Genomic DNA, 26,788 nt, shown 5'->3' with positions numbered 1-26,788 from the left:
AAGATGGAAGCCTCTGATAATCATATACTAAAGTCAATTGAGATTGCAATTAATTAGTAAAATTGATATTGTAAATTTGGAAATATGGAAAGTAGAATAAGGTTGATACATGCCAATGTGTAATCTCCATACTCAATGTCTTGGTAGACAAGCTAAATAGGTCATAGAAGCTTTCACAATATATAGATAGATACAAAGCCACTACATAGTTTTGAAGGGAAGTTGTTAAATAAATCCCCTACACATAGTTCTGCTTATATTTCATTTAGCCATCTGTTATCATAAGATTCCCATATTACAAATAACAGAAAATCTAAGTCTTTGCTCTTCTCAACCGCGAACACATCGATCAACTGCACAAGAGTAAAATATAAATGAGTGCTTATTAGAATTTCATGTTTGATTATTCTGAATATATACAATGAGTCAAGTGCCCATATATAGATTCAGGTGTGTATATGATTTATGACTCAGTTAATTACTCTAATAGTAAGTCTTCTTAACACTCTTAATTAACAAATTCAACAGTTGAATCATGTATACCAAAATTTAAATAAGTTGCTAGTTATTTACAGATTACATAATAATATAAGCAAGTTTTAGTCATATTATTAAATAAAAACTATAGGCTAAAATAAAGTTATTTAACAAAATATCAATATGTATGAAACTGTTAAAAGAGGTCATGACTTATTAGTTTCTATGCATAAAACCATTGGCGTCATTCTACACCTACATTTGCTATGAATATATGAACACTATAAGTTTTTTCTTCTTTTGATAGACAAATATAAGTCAGTGATCAACTAGTTAGGAAAAGATGCAAGCAGCACGGGTTGAACACTATAAACAAGATAATTAGTTCATTTAAAGTTAACAACAATTATCATGAAGTTATATATAGAATGAATGTGAAGGGTCTAGAAAGGGAGCTAATTACCTTACACAAATTGAAGAGACATCTGATCTTGCCTGGCATACTGATCATTGGGTTGTAATTCGTTCACTTGGAAGTAGCCACGAGAGTCGAACTGCTGCTGAGGTTGCATGCATTCAAAGCTTGTGCCCCCAGGCAACACATTAACATTATGGTTGCTCCTCTGCTCACTTTCTGATATCTACAAAGCAATAAATAAAAATAAAATGCCATAATTAGTAATTGATATGATGATTTCAAACATTACATATACAGGACAGAGAGACAACAACAAACCTTTGCTCTAAGAACTTGGTTACTATTATGCAACTCTACCTCCTGTATGTAATATATATGTACATTTTAGTTATCATACTTTGAAAAACGTTATTATATAAAATCTTGTTTGTTATCATACAATACATGTCTTCAAATATGGAGGTTATTTCATTATGAAACAAATTTATTTTGGTGACGACTAATGTATAATCAATAGATAAGTTGAAAAATATAACTTGAATATAATCAATAGATCTTGTTGTGAATATTTTGTATTATCGCCTTTTTGAACCAATGACTAACCAATTAATGTTGACAAAGACAAAGGAAAATATAAGTTGAAATTTTTATTGAAAAGTGAATACAAAGAAAACATTTACCCTCTTCTGCATGTACTCAAGTTCTGCAAACAGCATTTCATTCTGATGTAGCACAAACAAAGTTAGAAGGAAGACATTAGTATTTATCAGCAGAATATTGCATCATATCTATTCATTTAATTAATTGATACAGAAATTAAGAATCTTGTGATTATAAGTACCTTCTTGGAACGAATTCTGCTAATTCCTTTTTCTAATTTACTCTCAAGGTTTCTGAGATCCTTACCATTCATATTGCTCAAAGATTCACCCATCATTTGCCTGCATAATTAAAATATTTTCATCACTATTTAGAAACCATTAAAATGCTCAATATCTCTTTGCTTGTCCTAATATATGAAAGTATAAGACACTTGTTCAACTTACCTGTTATGATTCTGCAAGTTACTGATTTGCACACGCAGTTTGGCAGCTTCTTGCTGGTAATACTGAAATTAAGCAATCATGTTTAAAGGGGTTAGTTTATTTATTACATTATTTTATATTCAATTTACTTTTTGTTGTAGTTATCGTTAGATATTCATTTTGCTTGTGCTTGTGCTTGTGTTTGAGGCTGTGTAATTGTAGTGAATAAATAATGAATACCTGAACATTAGACTCAGAAGCTGATTTAGCACCAGAAGAATCTGAACATGCTTTCTTGTACCTCTCAATTGATGCTTTGACACTGAAAAGTGGTATATATCATTTTCATCAATTATGCTAGATGTTGTTTGACAATGGCATATAATAATAAAGAAGGGGAAATTTCTGAATTCTTAATTATCATCATATCATGAAATACTATCAATTACTAACCAAAAACAATGATTGTCCCATTCCTGGCCACAAATTAATAAAATCTATAATTCAATCCATTTAATTTGAAATTTAATTGGGCATTAGTCAGTCAACAGGAACAAACTATATATAGCCAATATCACATCACATACATGATATCAGTACACTCATTCTCCATATACCCATACCATTGGAAGGCTCATTTCCAAATGTTTGATTTTGAGAAAGAGAAGGGTTGGAATCATAATGTTGTGCCAACTCATGTTGTAAGTAGTGTGTGTTTGGTGTTTAGTAAATATATATTTGAAGAAATTTGATTTCGTAAAATTGAGTTTAAAGTGAAGTAATTTATATCCATATATTTCTATTTGAAAACAAGTTTAATGTAAAGGTTAGCATAAAATCACATGTACACTAAATTCGTGATAGCCCGAGTTTGAAAACTAGTGATGGCACCGTGCGATTGACCAAAGAAATATTTGGTATTAAGTTGGCTTTGACAAAATCAAAGTGACATTATTTATTGAAGTTCTATAAGTATAATTTTTGCAAAATCATTGCACCGTGATTCATTCATCCATATCCATACTCACTACAAAAGCAGACATGGACTAACTTGTCTAGAGAGTAACCAAACATAAGTGTATAAACTATACATTACTTCTATTCTAGATGATACCAGAAACCGCTACCTTTTGAATTATCATAAAAAATAGACTCTATTCTACATATCATCTTTATCCAATTTTTATATGAATCTTCATCCAAGTATTTCAGTTACTCGTTGAACAAGAATAAACAAAAGTAAAGTAATAAATCTATTTCAAAATAATGACATAATTTGCAGTCAAATCATCCAGCTAGTTGAGTAAACTGAACCTTAAAACACAATCTTGAAAAACACACATCAAAAGATCTCATTCCTCAAAACCTTGACGTCAATGTTGATTAGATGTGCATTCATCAGAAACAAAGTTGATTGGATGTGTTGATAATAAAATACAATAAATAATAGCATAAAAAGAAATGGTAAAAAACCCTTTTTATTTTTGTTTCATTTTCAGCATATTTGACCAGTGATACCTTAATTTCGTCGAGCCATTGATTGGCTGCACCTGCCACGCTGGCTCAGGTTCCTAAATATGATTGGTTCAACCATTTTTAGTGCTTTTTTTAAATTATTTCCACTGCCATATGAAGGAACCATCTCATACACATTGGATAATACTCTCAAATACAATTTATTACCTACCTTGTTTTTTTACCAAACTTATTAGTAAAATATTAAAATAATATTTTATTTTGTTTTCAGTCTTTTCTTTCTGAATGTGATAAAATCACAGCCGTCCAAATAGGTTCGGGCAGACACTGCTATAGATGTAGCAGAAGGAACAGTAGTACGTTTCCGTTGCATGGAAGAAGACAAAAATGTTGATAACAATCTTATTGGCTGTCTCAAATTGTCGTACGTTGTCTCTGCCTCCATTTACATCATTCATTTAGCTTAGAAAGAAAACCCTTTCCTTTTTCTTCCTCAGTCTATAACTTTCACAGATTTGATCTATTATTTGAAAGATCTTTGGCAACAATGAAATTATGATAACCACCCTATTCATTACATCATCACTCTCTATTGTATTGTTCTTTTCTAACTATGTAAAACAATATATTTAGATTAATAAAAAAAACAACAGAATATTTGGATTTTTACCTTATGATAACTGAAAGATTAACTAAGGATATATAGGATTAACTTTAGGATTCATCTTTAAAGAGAAAATTCACTTGTGACATGACTAAAGATTCTTTTCATCCAAGACAAAATTGAAATCAGTGTCTAGCTAGTGAGTCCTTTAAGCCCTAACCAGAAATAACAACAACAGGCCCTATTTCCTAAATTGGGGAAATTAAACAACAAAATGAGATTTCCAATATACCCTTTTGACTATAATTTTGTAAAGTTTCTGTCTTTCTTTCATTTTCATTTGTATCCCTTTGATTAGTTGTTATCCATCTCATAAATTAGATGTTAATAAAACCCTAATTTCTAGGGTTATTGTTTATCCAAGCTGAGATTTGAGGGAAACCCTTTTTTCAAATTAAGAATTGAAAATAGTGTTCTTAATCAGATTTATTTCTGTCGAATTAAAAAAGAAAATTTCCTGTATAATTTCTTCATTAAGAAATTTTTCTGTATAATAAGTGAGGAACTATAGTTTTAGGCTTTTCACAAACCCTAAATAACCCTTGCTTTTTCTTTATTATTTTATTAATAATTTCAATTTAACTCATTGACAACTAGCTTTTTCCACTTGCTTTAGGCCTTATTAGGAGGAATAACATTAGAAAGAGAAAGAGAAAAAAAAAGAAAAAGTGGAAAGTTTAAGAACAAAATGAAGAAGGAAGTTAGGGATTGGCTGATCTCACAACCCTTCTTCAAATCTTCCCAAATCCTTACCTGAATGATACTACTAACAAATAACAACCATAGTGCTTCTATACATTTCTGTTATACCAGATCTATGTGTCCACCAAACCCAAAAAAAAAAACTAGGAAAATTCTCATAGACACAAAGAAAAGAGGTTGAGAAAATGAACTTAAAAAGTTTATGGAAGGAACAGAAAAAGGCCAAAATAGAAGAAACAAACACAAGTGAATCTTGGTTGCAGAAAACAGACATACAAAGAGAAAAATTTAACACAAAAATGATTAGTCTCTTTTGGTTAAGTTAACTAATGTACTCTTTCAAAAGATCTATTAACATGAACATAAATATAAACTCAATGTTCCTCAAAAAGAAGCAACAAAGACATTTCTTTGACTTATCAAAAACTGCAAACAAATAGAAAAAGAACAATAACACAAAAAGCTAGAAAAATTCTTCAGTAGTTACCTGTTATTTGCATATTCATAGAGGCGGCCGCGAGTCGAGAAGACTATAAGAGCAACTTCAGCATCACAAAGCACAGATAATTCATATGCCTTCTTAAGCAAGCCATTTCTACGCTTGCAGAACGTAACTTGACGATTCGTTGTGTTCTCAATCCTCTTGATCTCAATCTTCCCTCTTCCAATCTTTGCTCTCTGTGGAGAATCTGGCATGGATTCGTTTGGAAAACTCATAGTTTCAACCTGCATCAAAATAAAACATCATCAACACATTTCTCCTATAAAAAAAATAGTCTATATATTAGCAAAATTGATTCTTAAATTAGTCCTATAGTATTGTTTGATGAGGAAGAATCTTCATTGGAAAAAGAAAAGGAAAAAGATTGAAACTTGATACAACCCATCTTCACCCTTTAAATCAGTGGCTATTTAGCTACAAAAATTTTCATGGTTTTCAGGTGAAAATGGTTTGATTTTTCCTAAAAGAGAGATATCATTGTGAAAGGATTTAAAGTGATGTTTCAATATTTTGCTGAATAACACTAACCTTTTTGGTGATGAAACAAAATGGAGAGAAAATTAATATTAAGGACAAAGAGATATAAGAAAATGAAAGTAAAGTAAAGGGGGCTAAAGAAAGGGTATTTATAAAGTGAAAAACCACTTTTCATCCATGATGGTTTTATGCATATGAAAGTATACTCAACTGCATTTGAAGATATTTTTTATTTTTATTTTTTATATATAAATCTAATAGTTTTTTATTATTATTTACTTCCCACTCCATCCCCCCCCACTGTTGAGTGGTGTGTGTTTGAAGAGAATAAAAAAGGTAAGGATAAAGATGGAATAAGTCTTTAGAGTTAACCAACCTTAGTTTTTCTTCTTCTTCTTCTTGGTTTTGAAAAATGAATTTTGAGTGAATGAAGTAGGGCACCAGAGGGAGGGGTCTGAAAAGGATTATTAATGGGGTGAAAAGGACATTGAGCTAAGTTGCAAAACTTAGCACTAGTGGTATTTCAAAATATATAGTGCATATGAAGCTCTTTTCCTTTTGTGTAGACTAGCATATTTCAATTTAGAGATAATGCATAAATGCTAATTAAATATAATGGACATCTTGTGTGTAAATTTGGTATTTGTAGACTTTTGAGTTAAAAAGTAAAAACCAAACCACAAGAACTTTTTCTAAGAAGAGTTGGAATCGTTTAAAACTTAAAAGACTAGAGAATTGTGAAATTGTTTTGTTACAAAAAGTTTCATCTTTGTTAGATATTATAACAACTAAATAGAGCTTATCAATTTTTAAGTCAATTTTGCGATATTGGTTAGATAAACATTTGGGGTGATAGTTATTTTGGTCTCTTAGTATGTAACGACTAGTCACAACAGTCTTTCAATATATCGAAATTCGAAAATAGTCTTGGTTGTGCATTATGTTAGTCAAAATAGTTGCTTAACGTTACTTATATGGATTGAAATGACAATATGTATGAATATTAAGGGACTAATATGACAATATTAACGAAACACTTTAAGGCGATGACTATTTTGATTATTAGGGAGTACCATTAAAGACTATTTTGAAAATCCGATACTTTCAATGGTTAATGTGCTACTCATCACATATTCACTGATCAAAATGACTATTACCCCTTAAAATTATGAGTGGACTGTGGAGTCCTCCCTCTGCCGCTTAGCTTAGATTTTTTATTGATTCCCCGTGGTTTTGGTGGTTTTTCTCCTAATTATGCTTCATAAAAAAACATGGGTCTTGTTAACGAATGTCTCCGGGGCACTTTTTAAGCACACTAAAATAAGCAATTATTCTTTAAAAAAGTTAAACATTTTGATTTTCAATGCATTGATTACATGTACTTTATATAAATACTTGTTACTTATAAGTGCTTCACGGACACTCGTTAACATTTCCCAAAAAACATTAATTACAAATTAGTTTCCTTTTTATATTATGTACCAAAAAACCATTCTTTTTGAACAAAAGATAGAAATGGGACTCTTGAAAACCGATTTCTCACTTTAATTTTCATTCTATTTATTTTCCCCTAGCGAGGAATCGGTATTTAACAAACCGATTTCTCACTTGCTTTTTTTTTTTTTAAGGAAAAATGGATTTAATCGTCTAAATAATAATCTTAAAGATTGTTCACAGTTATTTGTACAAAGACGACTACAAGTATAGAAGTAGTCATCTACATAGGTGTCGAATTAAGGGACATAACAAGAATAAATTCCCTAATCGTATGAGCTCTTGAACAAAAGTAGAATTTTTATCGGTTTTATTTAAAATTTCATTTTTTTTTATATTTTAAATTTTTGAATCAAGTTCAGTTATTTCCCTTCTATTTCTATTGTTAACAATTATAGTTCAGTTTGACTAAAAAAATAAAATAATTAACAAAATGGTGAATTTAAAAACAAAGAAAAACTACATGGGTGATCATGTATGCCTCTATGAACATAAATTGTTATATTTTAACAAATAAAGATGTACTCCATCCAATTTTGAATATAAATAATAAGAAAACTCAGACGGGTTAATCAAATTTAATTTATTTATTTGTATTTGTCTTTTAATTTATTCTCCTTAACAATTCGTCATTAGAGCGCAATTGCTTGATCTTATTTAATTTTCTTATTGTAATCAAAATAATAATTAGACTATAATATCTTAAATGACCTTCATTAAATTTGTGTCATAAAACTAAAATAAGTTTTTGAAAATTAAATCTAAGTTATTTTAAAAATATTTTAAAATATCTTATATAGAGTAATAGTATTAGTTCACATCTCTTTACTTCATTTTAGATTATCAAACTAATTAAAAAAATATCTACGTATATATTTACAGATCAAAAGGGAAAAAGTATATAATAGAAGTTTCCTAAATATCTACTTCCTCTTGTCTCGAATATAACTAACAATTTTTTATTTATTTTAAATGGGCTAACGATAAAATCTACACATATTAAGTGTTAAAAGAAAAAAACCGTGAATTGCAGATTCGAACTCTCGCTACAACATATCAAAGGTCACAATAGTTACTTTCTTGAAAATTACGAAAAATTCTATTTGATAATTTTAAATATAAGTACATGTTAACTATTTATATTTTTTCACTTTGAGAAAATTAAAAAGGAAATCAGTTTGATAATGATGGAGTGACATTCCTTCTTGGGCCCGAACCAACAAATCCCTTAAAAATATGATTCAAAATGGACATCGTTTTATCTTTGATCATATTTTTCTTTATGAAAACTATGAATCAGGGTTCGAAGAAGGGGAAGGAGTCCTTGACCAACAATTGCTGGAGGAGGATTTATTCAATCACAAAGTTTGGGCTCCTAGAATATATGGCAGACTTTTTATTTGATGATTACATATACTTTTTTTGGTTTGTTGATGAAGTGTCAAACACCACCATAAACTCACACACTTAGCATAAAATTTTAGGTTTTTGTGGATACATTAACTATGTTTTAAAATGGTGTACAAAGTTAAGTTTTTATTTTCTTCGTATGAAAACTAGAAGCATATACTTTAACTCGTTGCAAATTTTCCATTTTCAGTAAGCGCATAAAAGAATTCCCATTGTCCAGTGTCTAATTGTATGAACTTTTGCAGCAAGAGCAAAGTGACAATTAACAATGCGGATTTGTTCTTTTTAGTCCTTGTTTGCTGATACATTTCCAACGATCAAAGACCATTAAACCAACAAGTCCTTGCTGTTTAATCTTGAAGTTGTACGAAGTTACGTACATTATTGTGGCTGTATCCTTTGCCTGCAAAATTCGTTGTACGTACCCATAGGGCGAAGGTGAATCATCAATTTTACTTTTTGACCACAAAACTGTAGTCTTGGTAATTTTTGTTTTTTCGTGAGTTGTATCTACAACACAACAAGAAAACTCAAAACAAAATATTTTATTACTTCAGCTGCAATTAAGATGTGTCACCCGTAAAACCTATAACGATGGTTATTGTGGTTGGGTATAGTAAATTAATTGATGTCATTAAAACTAGATGTTGGACGTCACGTGAACATAGTTCATTTGACAGAGACGTTATAATATGCAGTAGTTGAAATTCGAATATCAAATTTTTCATATATTTATCTAAAGAGATGAATTTTTAACGTTAAACTATTTGATCAAATAAAAAAAAAAAAACTAAATGATGGACTAAATTGTGTCCAAGGATGTCAAAATACCGTCTTGTACACTATAGTAAAAAAAAAAAAAAAAGAATTGAATCTTTCGAATTGTTGACCAAAGAAAGAAAAAAAAACTTGTTCATATAGATATTAAATTACATTTATTATCTTTCATACTTGAGGATTGCTGGTTACACATTTGGTTTGGCTGATAAACACGAGTAAATTACTCAAATGTTCTTCGACAGTTAACTGCCGAAATTTAAAAGCACCGGCTGCAGTTAACTGCCGAGGAATTTCAAACCTGAAATTAAATAAGGAAATACACCTAAATTTTCCTTAATTAAATTTAATTCTTTAATCTTTTAAGGAATTAAACATAATTATTTTTATGATTTCATTCATATGATTTTGTTGCCATAAATGAAGAAATATGAGAGATGAATAATATCTGCAATCGGTAGTTAATGGACCTAAAATGATGATTCAATAAAAAAAATGCAACAAAAACGTTACAAATGATAGAATAATTATATTTGTAATTATATTTGACTAACCTATTATTACTTTATACTAATATTTCAGATATTATTACTTTAATTAACATGAAAAACACAATAACAAAAAATAAAAATGTTTGCCATCGGTAATTAATAGATCTAAAATGGTGATTCAATAAAAAAAATGCAATAACAAAAAACATTATAAATAAAAAGAGCATTTAAGTCCTCAAAAAACATTTCAATAAGAGTAAAAATTAAGCATTGGAACATTATTTTGCAAATTACTTAAATAAAAAAAATCTTTGTGCACAATTATTTTAATATAGAAAATATAACAGCATATTATACCTTAAAAAAAATCGTTGTGCACAATTATTTTAAAGATTTTTTATTATTATTTTTATTTAAGTAATGTGCAAAACAATATTCAAATGCTTAATTTTTACACTGATTTAAATGCTATTCTTAATAAGTTATATACGCATAAGTATGATACTGCAATTGTTTTAAACATACAAAAATAATGATTGATACATTCAAAATCAATAAATATTATTAATGACAATTTATGGTTTTTGTCAAAAAAAAAAAAACAGGTTTGAGGTTTCCTCGGCAATTAACTGCCGAAGTTTTCAGTTTTCCTCGGTAGTTTACTGCCGAAGTTTTCCTCAGTAGTTAACTGCAGCCGGTTCCATAATTCGGCAGTTAACTGCCGAGGGGCATTTGGGTAAATTACTAGTGTTTCTCAGCCAATGGTAATGTGGGAACATCAATACTCTTCATACTTTATCTACAGAATTTTCTGTCACAATCAAATTTTTTGTAATGACGAGTAACATCTTTTTTTTTTGTGGTAGCCGGAATTGGAACCTCGGACCTTGCATATATTAACATTGTGCTAACTAACTGAGATAAGCTCACGGGGATAGGTAACATCTTTGGCACAATAATTTTTGTTTTAACCCTTAATGAAAAAAGTTAGGCAAAAAAGTTATCATAGTAAATTTGGATTTGACATTTAATTCCAATGGATTTGTTTTTGGTGTCAGTCCAATGGAATTTTATTCAATGGAATAATCACTATGTGCGAGCTGAACATGAGAAATATGGCAAAATCGAGCTACTTGATTTAAAGATGTTACTCGTTGATTAGTTACCTTTTGTTGCATAGTTATAGATTTTCCTTACTTGCTTCGACCCAAGTTTACCATCCATATCCCAAACAACGCAATAGGAAGGGAAATTCATTGTGCAGTGGGTAGAATTTGGTCTATTCGTAGGTTCTGCCCCATCAATCCATGTGGCACATGACATGTCACCTATATCCATCAAATATGTTGCCAACAAGTAAATACAAGCACATTATTTAAAGATTAAATTGCATTTTTTATCCTTTAACTATTTAGGTAGTATTGCTTTGGTCTTTTAATTAAAATTTGATTTATTTTGATCCTTTAACTTATTTCCGTCACACATTTTGGTCAATTCCTTTAATTTTGATTCAAAAACATTAAATTTTCTTCATTTTCTTCTAGATTTTTTTTGAAATTCTTGTTGTGGAAGGTTGATGGAGATGATATGAAGATGAAAAAAAGAAGAAGAAGATGAAGAAAATCTAACGTTTTTGAATTAAAACTAACGAAAAAGACCAAAATGTGTAACATAGAAAAGTTAAAGGACCAAAATTAATCGAATTTTAATTAAGGGACCAAAATAATACTACCTAAATAATTAAGAACCAAAAATACAATTTAGCCTACATATTTAAAAATACAACTTTTAATCTCTTACAAAATTTTTGGCTTCTTCAAAAATCAAACTCTTACAAAATAAACTAGAATATAGTAATCTCTTACAAGATGTCGGGATGTTTTTTTTTTTCAAAGTTACTATGATACCAAAAAAACGCTTATATGTTACGAGGATTAATTAATTTAAACTAATTTTAACCATAGCCAAGACAATCTAAACTCTTTGACAAATAGTAGCAGGCAGACAATAGAAACAATACCTACCACATCCATATTTAGATGCATATATAGTTCACCAATTTTCCTAAATCAAACAATATACAGATTTTTACGAAATTAAAATGAATATTTTTTAGCACTCCATCAAAAACATAAGAGTCCCAAACCAGAGTTTTCATACCAATATATATTATATTATATATAAACAAAACTACCATTTTCAGCATTTTTGGATTGGATTTTTCTTTTCAAAAATACCCTCAATTTTTAATACAAATAACACATGTAACAAATAGATATGAATAAATTTATGGGTTAATGGTGCTTTACCCCTGCAATATAGGCAATTTTTGGCTTTCCCCCTATAAAATTATTTTTTTGATTTAGCCCCCTATAAAATGTTTTTGTTTTAGAAAACCCCCCTAATAGGTCATTCAAAAATCAACTTTCTTTTTTTTTTTTTCGCAAAATTTTTCGTTTTTGAATGACCTATAGGGGGTATTCCAAAACAAAAACATTTTACAAGGGGTAAATCAGAAAAATAATTTTACAGGGGGAAATCGGAAATGATCTATATTACAGGGGGTAAAACACTATTAACCCTAAATTTAAATATTAAAACAAATGTAACAAACACAATATGAATATATTTTTTTTTTGTTTTTTTTCCTTTATCATTTAAAAAGTGTAACAAACTAGATGAATATATTTATACATACCTTTTCATCATTCCAATTATACCCTTAAACAACTTTTTCTCTAATAAAATTGTTATTGGTGTCATTGAAAAAAGAATTTAGATTTTTATTTTGTTATATTGTAATATTATCGGTATCGTTGAAATAAATAATCATGGTTAGTTTAATTTTTTATAACTTGAAAGTATCAAATATTTATATTTTTTTTTTAGTTTTAATCAAAATAAAAATTTCATAAATAAAAAACACGTACCGTTCATAATTTTCAAATGTTAGTGCAATAAAGAAAACTACCCCTTTCAACACTTTTGGATTGAATTTTTCTTTCAAAAAATACTCTCAATTTTCAATACAAATAACACATGTAACAAATGATAAGAATATATTTAAATATTAAAATAAATGTAACAATCACGATATGAATATATATATATATATATATATATATATATATATATATATATATATATATATATATATATATATATCATTTTTCCTTTATCATTTAAAAAGTGTAACAAACTAGATGAATATATTTATACTTAATTTTTCATCATTCCAATTATACCCTTAAACAACTTTTTCTATAATAAAATTGTTGTTGGTCAATACAAAGTAGAACTAAAAGATAGGTGCTATAAGAGAAGTGGGGTGAAACTGGGTCATCTACAACCGGCTTTATCATGCAGTCGGTTGCATGATGATAGATTAAAAGAGAGAAATTTTGTATCTCTCTTTAGTCCAACAGATTGTAATCCAATGAATCATATAACTGACTGCAAAGGATTCAAGTCCAAGTGAGCCAGGGTAAGGAGGGAGAGGAGACTTGGAAAGAATGGCAATTTTCAGTTTTTTTTAAACTGCAACATATCGTACTTTAGATGGCTCATACAGTACATATACATCATTACTATTAAAAAGTTGGTGTCTACATTATTTACATATATCACATTCTTAAAAAGAATGCTTTCTAATCAGTGACATTACATCTAAAATTTGGTATAGTATGGAGTGTTAAAAAATCAACATTATATTTTTGGTCAAATGCATCTAAAAGTCCTTTAAATTTTTCATTTTTCCCAAAATCGTTCTTTAAGTTTCAAAAGTACTTGTTGGAAGATATCAATCCCCTAAATCGATATTCATACTTTAAGGAATTAGTCTCTGACTTTTGGTGGGAGAATTCACCTGACAATAAAAAACACACAAGTGGAGTTAGGTTAGTTAGTTAGCTCAATAGCTTAATTCATCTAAATTCCCCCTCACTCACACACACATATACTTTACCTTCCCTAATTACCTCATCTAAATATCATGCTTATGTTTATGCATACATAAGAAAGAATTTTTGTATACCAGAAAGAATTGCCCATATCTGCCAAGACAGGACCACAGGAATTGGGGTGAGTGGTAGGTTCCACATGCCTCCTGCTTCAGCCGTCCAAATGCTAAAGTTAAAAATTGTGTCATCATCAGACAGCATATATGTATATATATGCAACCTTTCAATGAGAAATTCTTATGTTCTCTATTATTGAGTGCGTATATATATCATCTTAGTAATAGAACCATTAATGATGCAATTACACATGGTTTTCAATGTCATGTGATCTAAGGAATATGTATATCCAGCTAACTAACTAATTTTATGCAACTGCTAGGACCACTTTTATGTAAATGGTCAAGGTTAAAACTTAAAAGTAAAAATCATATTCCTTTGAGACGAGTTCTAGCGTGAGCATAGAAAATAGGTCGCTCACTGTGAAAACTGAAAATCTACCGCTTATAACAGGTGAAGCCGGTTTTACCATTTTTTTATTAATTACATTTAATATGTTTTTTCCATTTCTGCATCTTCAATAAACTTAATACGTTTACGGATCAATTTTAAGCTTTAATAAAAAAATATTACTCATTATATAAAAATACATCAATAGACAATTCTATGTATGTATCTTATTTTTAGTAGGTTAATGATCTTGTTAACAAGTGGAATTTTTTTTTTCCTTCAAAAAAAAAAGTGGATTTTTTTTTTCTAATCCGATATTATCAACCCATTTGGTTTTAACCGTATCTTATTTTTTAAATTAATCTCCTCCCATTTGGTTTTACTAATTCGCGTCGTTAACTCCCGCATAAAATGCCAAACGAATGGGTATTTGTGGTGCGGTGCGGTTCGATTTTGAGGCTAAATTTCATCTGAACCGTAAGCTGAAAAAGTATGCGGTTTGATTTGGTTCGGTTGACTTTTAAAATAAAATCCGAACCAAACCAAACCAAATCAAACAAATGCAATTTGGATTGGATCGGTTGCTGTAATTTTGCTTATACCATAATTTTTTTTGTTTTCAACATTAAAATAAAATTTCAAAGATAAAACACAATATATTTTCAGCAATGTTTTAAATTTCATCCAACATTACGATTTTATTTTCATCAAACAATGTACCCAACTACGTACACCAAAGTTTAAACGTGGACAAAAAGTAATTAAATTTTGTAAAAATTACAAAAGACTAAATTTTTTATCATTCTTTAAGAGTTCAAATACCACAAAAATATGTTTTTTAAAGGAAAAAAAAAAGAGAGGAAACTTAACAAGAGAAAAAAAAATGTCATTTTCTTAAAATTTCCATTTAGTTTTTTTTTTTTTTGATGTTGCTGTTTGGTTTGGTTCGATTGGTAAAATCAAAACCGCAAACCAAACAAAATCATGCTATTGAGTAAAAAAATTGTCTGAATACATCCGAACCAAGTGCCATTTTTTGCGGTTTCAATTTAGATTGGTTCGGTTTGCGGTTTTTCTATTTTATTAGTTCGGTTTTAAACACGCTTAGTCAAACGTGATTTAAGGATAATGAATACATCGAAATACATAATTTAGTTTAAAAAGAAATTTTACTAATTGTGATATTGGAATTTTAAATCATCTTAATAATGTAACCGTGCTTTTATTTTTTGTCAAAAATAAAAGAAACTGTACAATTTTGAAGGGAATAACTCACTACAAGAAATCTGGTTTTTACTGACGGAATAATCCCTCAGTAATGCTTTGTCAAAACTACCTCTGCATTACTGAGGGAAAATTCCGCCAGTAATGTTTATATTGATCTACATTACCGACGGAAATTTCAGTCAATAATGTACTTCTCACTTTTTTTTTTATTCCTTTCCACTTTTTAATTTTAATTAAAGAAATAAAATTTATTAAACACAAATAAATTAATGAAAGAAATGGATTTCACGAACACGACCACGGGAGCCTGAAATTTGGACGCGAACGGTGGTGGGGAAACCCTTGCAAATTGGTCGATCTACAGGATCCTCCGAAGAACAGCAAAGCCTTCCCTGTAACATTTATTGATTTCGGATACTGTTGAAAAAAAAATTAAAAACAAATGGACACTGTTTCACACCCGGTGGAAGACAGGTTTCCAGTAAACCATCCTAACCACTACATAATATATTTATATATCTGATGGACAAAATTAAATTTTTACCGTGAGAGACCTATTTTCTATGCTCACGCTAGCCCGGACCTTCCTTTGATTATATTGTATAACTAACTACAGGGAAGGGAGATGTAAGTAGAAATCAAAATCTTTACCAACTCCATTGATGCAACGAGTTTTGAAGAAGCAAATTAAATGTACAAATACAAACTACAGTTCCTTTGAAAACTATACCCCTCCTACAGAAGGGGACCACTAAACAATTACAACATGATTCTATATCACGATTTCCACTGATGCTACATGTTGCAGTTCTTCAATGCAAAACCTAATCTCATAAATGCATCAAACCTAAAGGTTGTCATAATCTCACCACCATCTTTGTCATAAAGCTATTGTATGATTTCAAATTTTTAACAGATTCAAGTATATATAGTGGCCTTTCTCACCAGTTAGCTCAAACGGTAACTGAATTGAATTCAAAGAGTGAAAGTAGACTGCAAGAAACTTGTTCTTGTTTAAGCACTCTCTATCGGAACTAAGACACGTGAACTATTCGATATTAACAAATAGACTTGATAACTCTTCGAGCATTTCATGTTGCTCCTAAATCATTGAAGCATACAATTTTGAGCCTATACACAAATTCAACAAATTAGACATTGTTTTGCAAAATGTTTTTAAAAACCAGCAAATTGTTAAAGCTCTTCTTCGGCACTAATTGTGTTTTAAATATAACTAGTTCATTGATTTCGCATACTAAGGCACTAATTGATTTTTTTTTTTTCTTTCACAAGACTCACAATAATGTCTTAATATTTTATTTGTTTTATGTTTAAATTTTAATTTTTTTCACTCCTCATTTGATTGAAAATAACAGAATTTTCTTTTTAATGTGACACGAGAACCATGGGGATATGTTTCCCAAGGACAAGGAATGGGGACGGGGTAAAGGACATTTTGGGTGGCGGGGACCGGGAACAAGAGAGTACTCCTCGGGAGTTTATCTTTCGTAAAAAAACCCAACTTTTAAGAAACTTCAAAAACCCTTATAAAATTGTCAAACGTTAGTCAATTATCTCATTCCATTTGTTTTGATTGTTAAACTATGTGACGTGGCAGTTAACTGTATACATGGCACCTCACGTGGACTAAACGTTATGCCATGTCACATGGGTAATTGACTATTCACAATAGGTTATCATACAAACACTTATTTTTTTAGCAAAAAAATAAAATGAAGTTGAATTGTTTTCTTGTATAAGATATAAGCTGTTTTTATAAAATATCTTTGAGAACTTATGAAAATAAGCTGAAAACAGATCCTGCCCCTAATTAGTTAGGAGAACTTGTGAAAACAATTTATGACATTTTTCCAAAGCTATTTTCAGCTTATTTTCATAAATTCTCAAAAATATTTTATATCTACTAAACATATGTTAGTAGATATGCTTAAATAAGTCAATCCAAATAGACCATGCCCCCAAGTTTATTGAACAAGCGTCCTCTCTATTTCTTAGACTCAATTTCGATTAACAACTTAATTAGGTGGTTATAGCATAAGTGCTTAAGTATAAGATATTTTTATAACAAATTATCAAATAAAGTTAAACTATTTACGTATAAGCTATAAGCTATGCCCGAGAGCTTATGGACATGCCATAAGCTGTTTTTATAAGGTCACCCAAACAACCTCAAAAGTGCTTACGGAAATAGATAGTCTCAAATAAGGTAAGTTAAACAGGCACTTAGTATGCTAGTTTCTTTAAATGGGCAGTAGTGGATTCGAGAGCTAGTTTCTTTAGTTGTTGTTTTGTAATGCTGCTCAATCACTTGCGAAATATGTTGAAGGAAAGGTGGATTTTTTTCAGCTTCTTTGTCTATATGAATTTTTGTAGTTCAACCTTGACTACTATATTTTTTAGGCTTAAATGCACTTTTCCCTCTTTAAGTTTCAAAAAGTTGCAATTTTGACCCCTATTAAACAAAATGACAAATTTAGTCTCTTACGTTTTAGCCCCTTTACAATAGCAGTCCTTTCCTTTTGTCCAATTTTGACTTGGTCAACGCTTACATGACATGCTAGGTGTGTAATAATTAAATTAAAAAATAAAAAAAAACCACATAATCATATTTTAAATTAAATAAATTAAAAAAGAAATTGAAAAATTAAAAATATCACAAAAATTAAAAAATAAATAGAAAAGGAAAAGAAAAAAGAAGAAGAAAAAAACGTGAATTCATAGAACAACCACAATTTCAGCAAGGTTCCATTATTCTTCAATTTATTTCCTTCTTCAATTTCAATTCCAGCCCCAATTATTTGCAGAATTTTGGAAAGTTTATGTTTTGTTAAAAACAAAAATAGGGGAGATGATTGTTGGGTTTGATGAAGTTACCGGGTTAATAAGATGAAGAAGAAGGAGATTGATGAATGTGCACTCTAGAGAGAAAGAAGGTTTGAAAGAATCATGGAAAGAAGAAGATGAATAACGTTTTTGTTTTCCTTTTCTAATTTTTTTTACTTTTCAGATTTTTTTTAATTTCTCAATTTCTTTTTTAATTTATTTAATTTAAAAAATGATTATATGGTTTTTTAATTTAATAATTACACACTTGGAATGCCATGTAAGCGTTGACCAAGTCAAAATTGAACAAAAAGACTATTATTGCAAATGGACTAAATTTGTCATTTTGTTTAATAGGGGGCCAAAATTGTAACCTTTTAAAATTTAAGAGGGAAAAAGTGCACTTATTTAGGTTTTCAACATCCTTACTCAACATAGACAACACCGAATGTGTTTGTTTCCAGGTGCAAATGGACATTGAGAGAGAAGCAACAATTTATTTACTATTCTATATTGAATTAATATGATAAATTTGAAGGGGATATTTGCACATAAATTTTGAATTTGAGGGTGGTATTTGCTACATAAGTTTTAAATTTGAGGAGGTATTTACATATAAGTATTAAATTCGATGGGATATTTGACTATTTTATAATCACACATATTTTAGACCAAAAAAAAATTAGACAAAAAAAAAGCAACAAAAAAAAGTCAATTACCCTCTTGTGATGTGGTGTAACGTCAGTCCACGTGGAGGCGCCACGTCACATGGTTTAACAACCAAAATAAATAGAGAAGATAATTGACTAATGTTAAACAATTGCAAAGGAGTTTTTGAAGTTTCTTAAAAGTCGGGGGAGATTTTCCTATTCACTCACTCTCCGCTCTTGCCTAGTTGACATCTTTAGTTAAGTTTCTGGTGTTTGCAAATTATACAACTCTAAGCCATGAGGAATTAGTTGATGGTGAGGGAAATTTAGACAGTTTAGAAGAACTTCAAAATCCTCCATGCCCACATTTTTTCCCTAGATCAAAGCCTGACAATATTGAACACTACGTAAGAACTCTCGACTGTTGCTTTTCTGACATCCAATATGTCTTGAAAACACAAATAAATGATTAAAAACCCCAGCCGTAGTTAACTACTGCCGGATTTTCTAGTTATAAGTCCGTGGTAGTTAACTACCACTGAGATTATTTTAATATTTTACTTATATTTTTAGGAAGTTTATGATGTTAAAAAAACAATTGTCTAAGAACTCAACCTATACAGTGTAATATCTCCGTCTTTATCCCACTCACCTTTATGTCACTTGAGTTTTGACAGCCCATGTTTTTTCTAAAGAAAATCATTGCAATGGTTACCGGTAGAAGCTTGTAATTCACAATTGGAGTACAATTCTGCAGTCCATTTTACACCTCAAATTTCTTTACTACCTTTTCCTTTAAGCCTATATATAATTTAGTTGATGGGTCTAAATTTAATGACACACGATGATTTGTGCAAAAGTTGCTAGGGTCCTCTCAGACCACTCTTTAGTTGGATCACAGAATAGGCAGAAGTTCAATAAATCTGTCTCTCATGATGGAAAGTTTAAACCTTATTTGTAACATGATATGATATCCTACGATGCTTCTCCTTAATGTAAAATAAAAATTTCACAAGTGGTTAATCGAAGTGTTTTCTTATTGCACTATAAAAATATACTTATAATATGTATTGTGAGTGTCAATCATTTTATACATCGCATTATACTAAGAAGGAAATTTACTTTTTAATGTATATAAGAAAAACAGCTCTAGTGTATAATGTAGGCAGTCTCTTTGAACCCGACACTTTTGATTAGATGTGTGTTCAACGTCCAACATGTGTTGGTGTCAGACACCAACACATACGGATATAATTACGTTGGATTAATTAATTTTCTCAAATTTATCAGTGTCGATGTGTTAGTGTCATTACTCATTATCATGTCCGTGTCTGTGTTACTGCTCCATAATAGTTTTAGAAATAGTTTATCAAATTTAAGTAATTTCAAATTATTTAACTGTTTTCCTCGTCATGTCATCTATGGCACATCTCAACTTCCAGTAGTCACATAAAAACATTACTTGGAGTACATTACACAGTACAAAGACTGAGAATAAAACTACAGAGTAGAGAATATAAATAGAATACAACGCAGTGGCAGAAAACAGACAGTTTATAAGACATACAGACAATATTAGAGGTAAAAAGAAGTTATTTATTTATTTATGCTGTACACAACAGTTGTGAAGTTGTGATGGTATAAGTGTTGTTGGCAAGCTAGTTTGGAGTAAGAGTGCATTCAGCAATTTTCTCCCAAGATTTAAGAGATTTGTCTTCAGTGTCTGTTTTGTATAATGCAAGCTTACTTATCTGAAAGCTGAGGCCACTGAGACTGTTGTCAAGAATATTAGCTCTTTCTTGAGCCTTTTGCTTCTCTTCATCAGTCAAATCTCCATACACAAGGCTCACGTGTGGCATGTAAGCTGCACATTAAAACAATGTATCAAAATACTCACACAGACACTGGTAAAAAGATGAGCCAAAAAGTAAAAAAAACTCACTCACACTGTAGTATTAGTGAGACTCTTTCGTCTACTTCAACTCAAACTTTTATGGTTTTACCCTAATGCTGTTGCTACATAATTCATTAACTCTTGTGAACTAAAGATGCTCTTTGATTTTAGAACAAGCGCGCAGAGTCTTCAGAGATGACTACATCCTTCATTGGATTAGCTAACACTCTGATATCAATTTATGTTCCAAGGGAAAGTAGATTGAACTAAAAGGGAAATGAATTTCAAAATTACAAAGATGCATCCTCCAAGTGAAGTGACAAGTAGTGTTCGCCATCAGAGTACAAAGTTTTACCTTAAACAGATTAAGAATAGTAAATACTTTGTTTCAGCGAAAGTTTTTTTTGATTGATTCACCAGGGCAGCCATACTAGAGTTTCGTACCATATTGCACTTGAACCTGCAACTTGTTCTTTAAGGTAGTTTTCTGGTCTAGACCCTTGAGATTAAAAAAATCTCATTAGGCCCTAACTAATCCAAGGATACGAAGGAGGGAAAACTCTCGACATCTATTTGTACTACAATACTCTAATTCAAGACTTTGCCTGAAGGGAACCAAACTCTTCGCTACTTGATTATTAAACGTGAATTTGTAGTTAGCGGAAGATTGCATTTCATTCAAACTCCACTACGCAATAGCGCCATTGTAGCACCTAATTGACAATATTTTGTAAAAAATAGTGTATAGCGGAACAATAGTGATCTGATCAAAATAAAGAGAAAGCATCATAACAATCTATTTGATTCAACCCATCAAAACAATGTAAAAGATGAGTATCAGAGTAAAAGTTAAAACTTACGAGTTGAGTTCTTATAACCGAAATGGGTGCAGCAGTGCGCATTGGTTTCCAGAATCTGAGGGGTGGGATGAAGGAGGAGATAAACACACTGATAAAAGAAAGTGCCGGCGGAAACACGGTCAACGGTGACTTGGAAAGACTTAACACCTTCAGACGCTGATCGGAGTTTTTTGAGTGCGTCGTCTGGGGTTAACTCTATTGCTCCCACGACGGTCATGTGGGGTTCGAACTGGGGTCCACCGAAATCGGATCGGAGGGAGGTCATGAGCTTGGTAAGGCGGTCGCGTACGTCTTCCGGTGGGATCGCCCACACTGAATACACCTCCTTCTTTATTGATGATGTTGCCATTTGGAATATCAATCACCTCCTTCTTGTCGATTGTCACAGTCACAGTCACAGGGTTTCTTTCTTTCCCTTAAAACATGTGAATAGTCCATGTGCCACATGCTCCGCATATTCCCTCTCCGGTCTCTACTCACCCACTTACTTACATCAGATTTATATTTTTGCAAGAGACTAATCCAAACAAGTCATATCATAATATTATTTTCATACGTAATTGTCGCAAACGTTAATTTTATCTTTAACTTTTATCATTTTAAAATATTTATATTTAATTAAAAAATTCTAAATGAGGTATTGAATGAGTATATAAAACTTAAGAGAAATGTTAACTAGTGTCTCGGTAGTTAAGAAGACTAATATTAAAAATTTACATTGAAAATTGTTAAAAAAATGATATATTCAACTTTTTAAAAGTCCAAATTTTGTTGTTTTCAAGTAAAAAAATTTATTTTTTACTTTCTTAACTAGTGTATCGAGGGTACTAGTTAACATGACCAAAAACTTAAATATATTCATGTTTCATCGTTATGATTTGAATCTCCAAACTGTGAAGAGACACGCCTTTCTTTATTCCCTTATTTCAGAAATCTCTCAACAATGTATTTTTTAATACAAGAATGTAAAACAAAGGTGGATATAAGTGTAAAAACGGAGTTCCCGTGAGCTTAGTTCGATTGATAAAAATGTTACATTTTATATGCAGAGGTTGAGGTTCGAACCTTAGATACCACGTATATTTATCTTAAAAGGTAAATTTCTAACCACTAAAGTACTTAAAGAAAATAAAATAAAAAAGTGCAAAAACAGAAACCAAATATATGTAAGAATTTTAAGGTGAATTGCTTGAATGATTCTATTTAGAAATAAAAAAATAAAAATAAAAAAAAATAAAAAACAAGAGGTACAATAAAACTTCAAATTAATTTCTTTAAAACAATAGCCACTAACTTAACAGACGTGCAAGGAAAACAAACGTGCAAACCTCTATTTCTTCACTTACGTTTGACATATAAAGAAAGCATAACATCAGTCCCAAATTTTTAACTTACTATTGGTTAACCATATATTCCCTATTGAGAATCCACACCTTTAACAGTAGGACCTTGAGGCCTATACTTATACCTCTTTGAAATTACCAAATAAACAAAGAAATTGATCAAGCTGATCAAAGAAAGCAACAAGTAGAAAAGGTTCAAATGGTTTCTGTTAATATTGTTCCCTGCCAACCATCCACCACTTGCAGTAACATTCTTGGTAGCATTATTCACAATTTGCACCATAATGCTGCTTAGAAAATAGCCAAGTGCCATAGAGCTCCAAAGGAAGCATGTTGATGTAGATTTAAGCCCTTTTGGTGCCTCTGAATAGAAGAACTCAAGAAGTCCCACATAGGTAAACATATCAGCTATACCAAACACAAAGTACTGAAAAGAAAGCCAAAATATACTCAAAGGTAATGGTTGAACTCCTGGAACAGCATCAAGCATGTTATTGTCTCTAGCTACATTTTTTCTTTTCACTTCTATGATTGCTGCAATTGCCATCGAGATGCAGGATAGTATTAGGCCGACACCTATGCGCTGCAGGTGCGTGACTCCGGTTGGTATGCCGGTGAATTTACGAAGAACTGGCACGCATATTCGGTCGTAGACAGGGATGATAATGACTAAGAAACCAATTGGGATGATTGGCAAGGATGGTGGTGGGATGTTGAAATGTTTGGTGATTCTTGTGTCCATTGTGAAGCCTTGTTGGACTGAGAAGGTTTGAAGCTGTGCTAAGCAAAGAGTCATTATGATTGTGCAACAGAATATTGGAATCATGCTTAGGATTATTTTGGCATTTTCTACTTGTGTAACTCTGCATAGTTTCCATGGATTTGGAATCTCTTGTTTTTCAGATTGTAAATCATCAGATTTTCTTTCAATGGCTGCTTTGTCCAAGAACCTGTGCAACAATTTTACGATGTTAGCATGAGTAATTTTACGCGTTTTTGCTGATAAAACTTAAGTGTTTTTACTCGTTGTCCAAATATCAAACTTAAGTGTTTTTACTCATCGAGATTTCAGATGAAAGTGTGTATATTAACTATATAAATTAATTCATTTTTTCAAATTATTACTATTATCGACTGCCAGGGTTAATGCCACATTCGGTGTCAAAGTATTTCATACGTTTTAGTGCTTAAGCTATGATCAAGTGACATATAGTGTTAGTTTTGGATAGTAGTTGAAGTGAACCTGAAAATGTCTCTATGTGGTAGATACTCTATTTCCACCGCAGCTTCTTTGTCATGTTCAATTTCATATAGTTCTTCAGAGTCTGCAGGATGGGGCAGATTTCTGTTGCGAATTGCAGCAATATAAACCTGGAAAATGAATAGGAAAGCGAACAGCTTGAATAATGCTACATTTCTATTATTTTAATATAAAAATTTAATATATGTAAATTTTCTTCCATGAGATTCTATCACTGATAAATAAATAAATATACAATAACAATGTCAACTAAAACATTGTTCATAATGTAACAAAACCATGAAGCTATTTAACAAAACATGGTTCTTCAAATGTGTCAGTTATTTGATTAAATCTCCATATTATATCTTCTATATATAAAACAATATTAAGTTTTGGTGCAACTTTTTTTCGTCCAATCTAACTAACTATTTTATATATAACTTGTTTTTATTAATTTATTTAATCAAATAACTGAATAATAACATATAATTATGCAACTTTAAGGATATACCACCGTGTAAGTGGCCGTTGCACGCTAGATTAATGTAATATACTACCTGCAAGATCTCAATAATGCAATTAGTTCTTTGTGCAGCATGAATTCTGTATAGTGGCAATCCAAGGGCAAAGATGATCATAGCAAAGACAATAGCAATGGTGGATATTCCAAATCCCCAATCCCATCCTTTGCTGTTTTGTATCCATACATTAAATGTTAAGCTGACAGAACCACCAATGCAAACAGCAAGCAAGAGAGCATTAAAGAAGCTAGACATTTGTCTTGTTTCTTTGGGATCTTTTTCATCAAACTGGTCAGCACCATGTGCTGGCAGAGAAGCTTTCAAGCCTGCACTACCAAAGGCCAACAAGTATAGACTAATGAAGAGAAAAGCTTCATGGTTGCCATTAATTTTTTCACACACTGCATTTTTGTCAAGTAAGTTGCATATGGCTGGTTTCAGATTAGGGTAATGTGCTTGTACTGTGAGTAACGCCAGTCCCTGCAGCATAGTTCACAATAAGACTCCATTACTTGAAATTTTTAGGTGTTAAATAGAGCAAAACATGGTATAAAAGTTCTCATGTAAGGTAGGAGCGTTCATATTCAATCTAATTCAAATCAAAACTGCAAACCGATTAAAAAAAACTGAAAAAACCAACTAACGATCTCAACAAACTAAGTAACTCCTCTGACTTGTTCAACAAGTCACTAACTAACTAAAACAGTTATTTGCACAATATAAATCAATTCATGAATCGATTCACTACTTACTTGAATTACAAGTAATTATTCCTAAATATGAATTATCTCACAACAATTAGATAGAACTTGTTAGATTCGTTAGAACTTAATTTTGGTCTGCCCATGCTGCTTTTCCTAGGGTCATGGACTTATTATCTGTTATCCGTGATGGGCTTATACTGTTTCTCATATGGTATAAGGGGTTGCTAATTGCTATTTGCCACCCTTTTTCTACTACACGCCATCTCCATGTAAATTAACTTGTCCCCTCAAAATAACTTTTTTTCCTACCACACATTATCTATCCAATCAATAATTTAATTAATAACACATAAATCTATCTCTGAAAGTTTTTTTTTAGCAAAAACCTATGTTCTGAAAGTTGTTTCCAAATTATTTATACTTTTGGGATATATAGAATGTTGCCGATGAAAGGTGTATATATTAGCAAAAATAAAATGTGTATATAGTATGAAAACTTACCAAACACTCAAAGAAGCCAGAAATAAGAACGGTTTTATATCTTCCAATGAATGAATCAGCAAGAACGGCGACGACAATGGAGAGCAAGTTACTAACTCCCATGAAATTGGTTACCATGTTAGCTGCATCTGCTAGTTCATAATGCATAATCCCAATGAAGTATGACACAAAGTTCACTGCTAGTGCTAGAGTTGCCATGCTCTCAAAAGCAAACGCCCCTGCACCCCCATACCCAACGGTTATTTTTCATACGTGACTATTACTTTCAAGGAAAATATATTGCCATATAATTCTTGGTCTTTTATTTTTTTTTTTTGTTGAAAAAGATGAAATTCTTGGTCTTAAATTACCTAGTACGAGCAAAGAAACTTTCATTCCCCCATGTTTGTGTCTCACAGCTCTTCTTCCTCTCCAATCAACTTTTCCATCAACTAACTCTTCTTCCTGCATGCATGCATGGACATACATAATATTAATAATTAATTAAGTAGCTTGTAAGAAATTAACACTAGTACAAAATTAAGTTGATGATTCAACTTTTTCAAAATTAGAAACCAATTATATATTTGCCTGTCTCTAATTTTTGTTGTGATTCAACTTTTTCTAATAGTTTAAAACAAGAATGTACATAAACAACGAAGAGTACCATTGTTCTTGAGAAAAGAAAGAGAGGAACAAGTAA

General features: G+C 30.8%; 3 protein-coding genes across 5 annotated transcripts; all 3 read right to left on the bottom strand.

Annotated features, from left to right (window-relative positions):
* Positions 1 to 53: 53 nt before the first annotated feature.
* Positions 54 to 6,257, bottom strand: LOC11418011 (floral homeotic protein AGAMOUS). 3 transcript variants are annotated; one of them, XM_003629829.4, is made up of 9 exons: positions 5,793 to 5,950; positions 5,250 to 5,488; positions 2,161 to 2,242; positions 1,942 to 2,003; positions 1,737 to 1,836; positions 1,576 to 1,617; positions 1,214 to 1,255; positions 941 to 1,118; positions 54 to 353 (listed from the first exon to the last, which is right to left on the bottom strand). In XM_003629829.4, exons 2-8 carry the CDS (start codon positions 5,477 to 5,479, stop codon positions 942 to 944), a joined length of 735 nt encoding a protein of 244 aa, XP_003629877.1. In that variant the 5' UTR covers positions 5,480 to 5,488; positions 5,793 to 5,950; the 3' UTR covers positions 54 to 353; position 941. The 3 variants fall into 3 exon arrangements, with proteins under 3 accessions (XP_003629877.1, XP_039684904.1, XP_024628106.1); XM_039828970.1 differs by lacking the exon at positions 5,793 to 5,950 and adding an exon at positions 6,118 to 6,257 and having other exon boundaries at positions 103 to 353; XM_024772338.2 differs by lacking the exon at positions 1,214 to 1,255 and having other exon boundaries at positions 103 to 353.
* A 14,272-nt stretch (positions 6,258 to 20,529) lies between these two features.
* On the bottom strand, positions 20,530 to 22,266 carry LOC11410369 (cyclic phosphodiesterase). Its single transcript, XM_003629825.4, has 2 exons — positions 21,795 to 22,266; positions 20,530 to 20,904 (listed from the first exon to the last, which is right to left on the bottom strand). The coding sequence occupies exons 1-2, from the start codon at positions 22,141 to 22,143 to the stop codon at positions 20,699 to 20,701; spliced, it is 555 nt and encodes a 184-aa protein (XP_003629873.1). The 5' UTR covers positions 22,144 to 22,266; the 3' UTR covers positions 20,530 to 20,698.
* Positions 22,267 to 23,102: 836 nt separating this feature from the next.
* Positions 23,103 to 26,574, bottom strand: LOC11406786 (protein NRT1/ PTR FAMILY 4.5). Its single transcript, XM_024772112.2, has 5 exons — positions 26,457 to 26,574; positions 26,107 to 26,324; positions 24,938 to 25,381; positions 24,381 to 24,508; positions 23,103 to 24,087 (listed from the first exon to the last, which is right to left on the bottom strand). Exons 1-5 carry the CDS (start codon positions 26,572 to 26,574, stop codon positions 23,211 to 23,213), a joined length of 1,785 nt encoding a protein of 594 aa, XP_024627880.2. The 3' UTR covers positions 23,103 to 23,210.
* Positions 26,575 to 26,788: the final 214 nt, after the last annotated feature.

This window comes from Medicago truncatula, chromosome 8 (assembly GCF_003473485.1).
Source record: "Medicago truncatula cultivar Jemalong A17 chromosome 8, MtrunA17r5.0-ANR, whole genome shotgun sequence".
Taxonomy (NCBI): Eukaryota; Viridiplantae; Streptophyta; class Magnoliopsida; order Fabales; family Fabaceae; genus Medicago; species Medicago truncatula.
The sequence above is the reverse complement of the archived record's forward strand: the minus strand, read 5'-3'. Positions and strand labels throughout refer to the sequence as shown.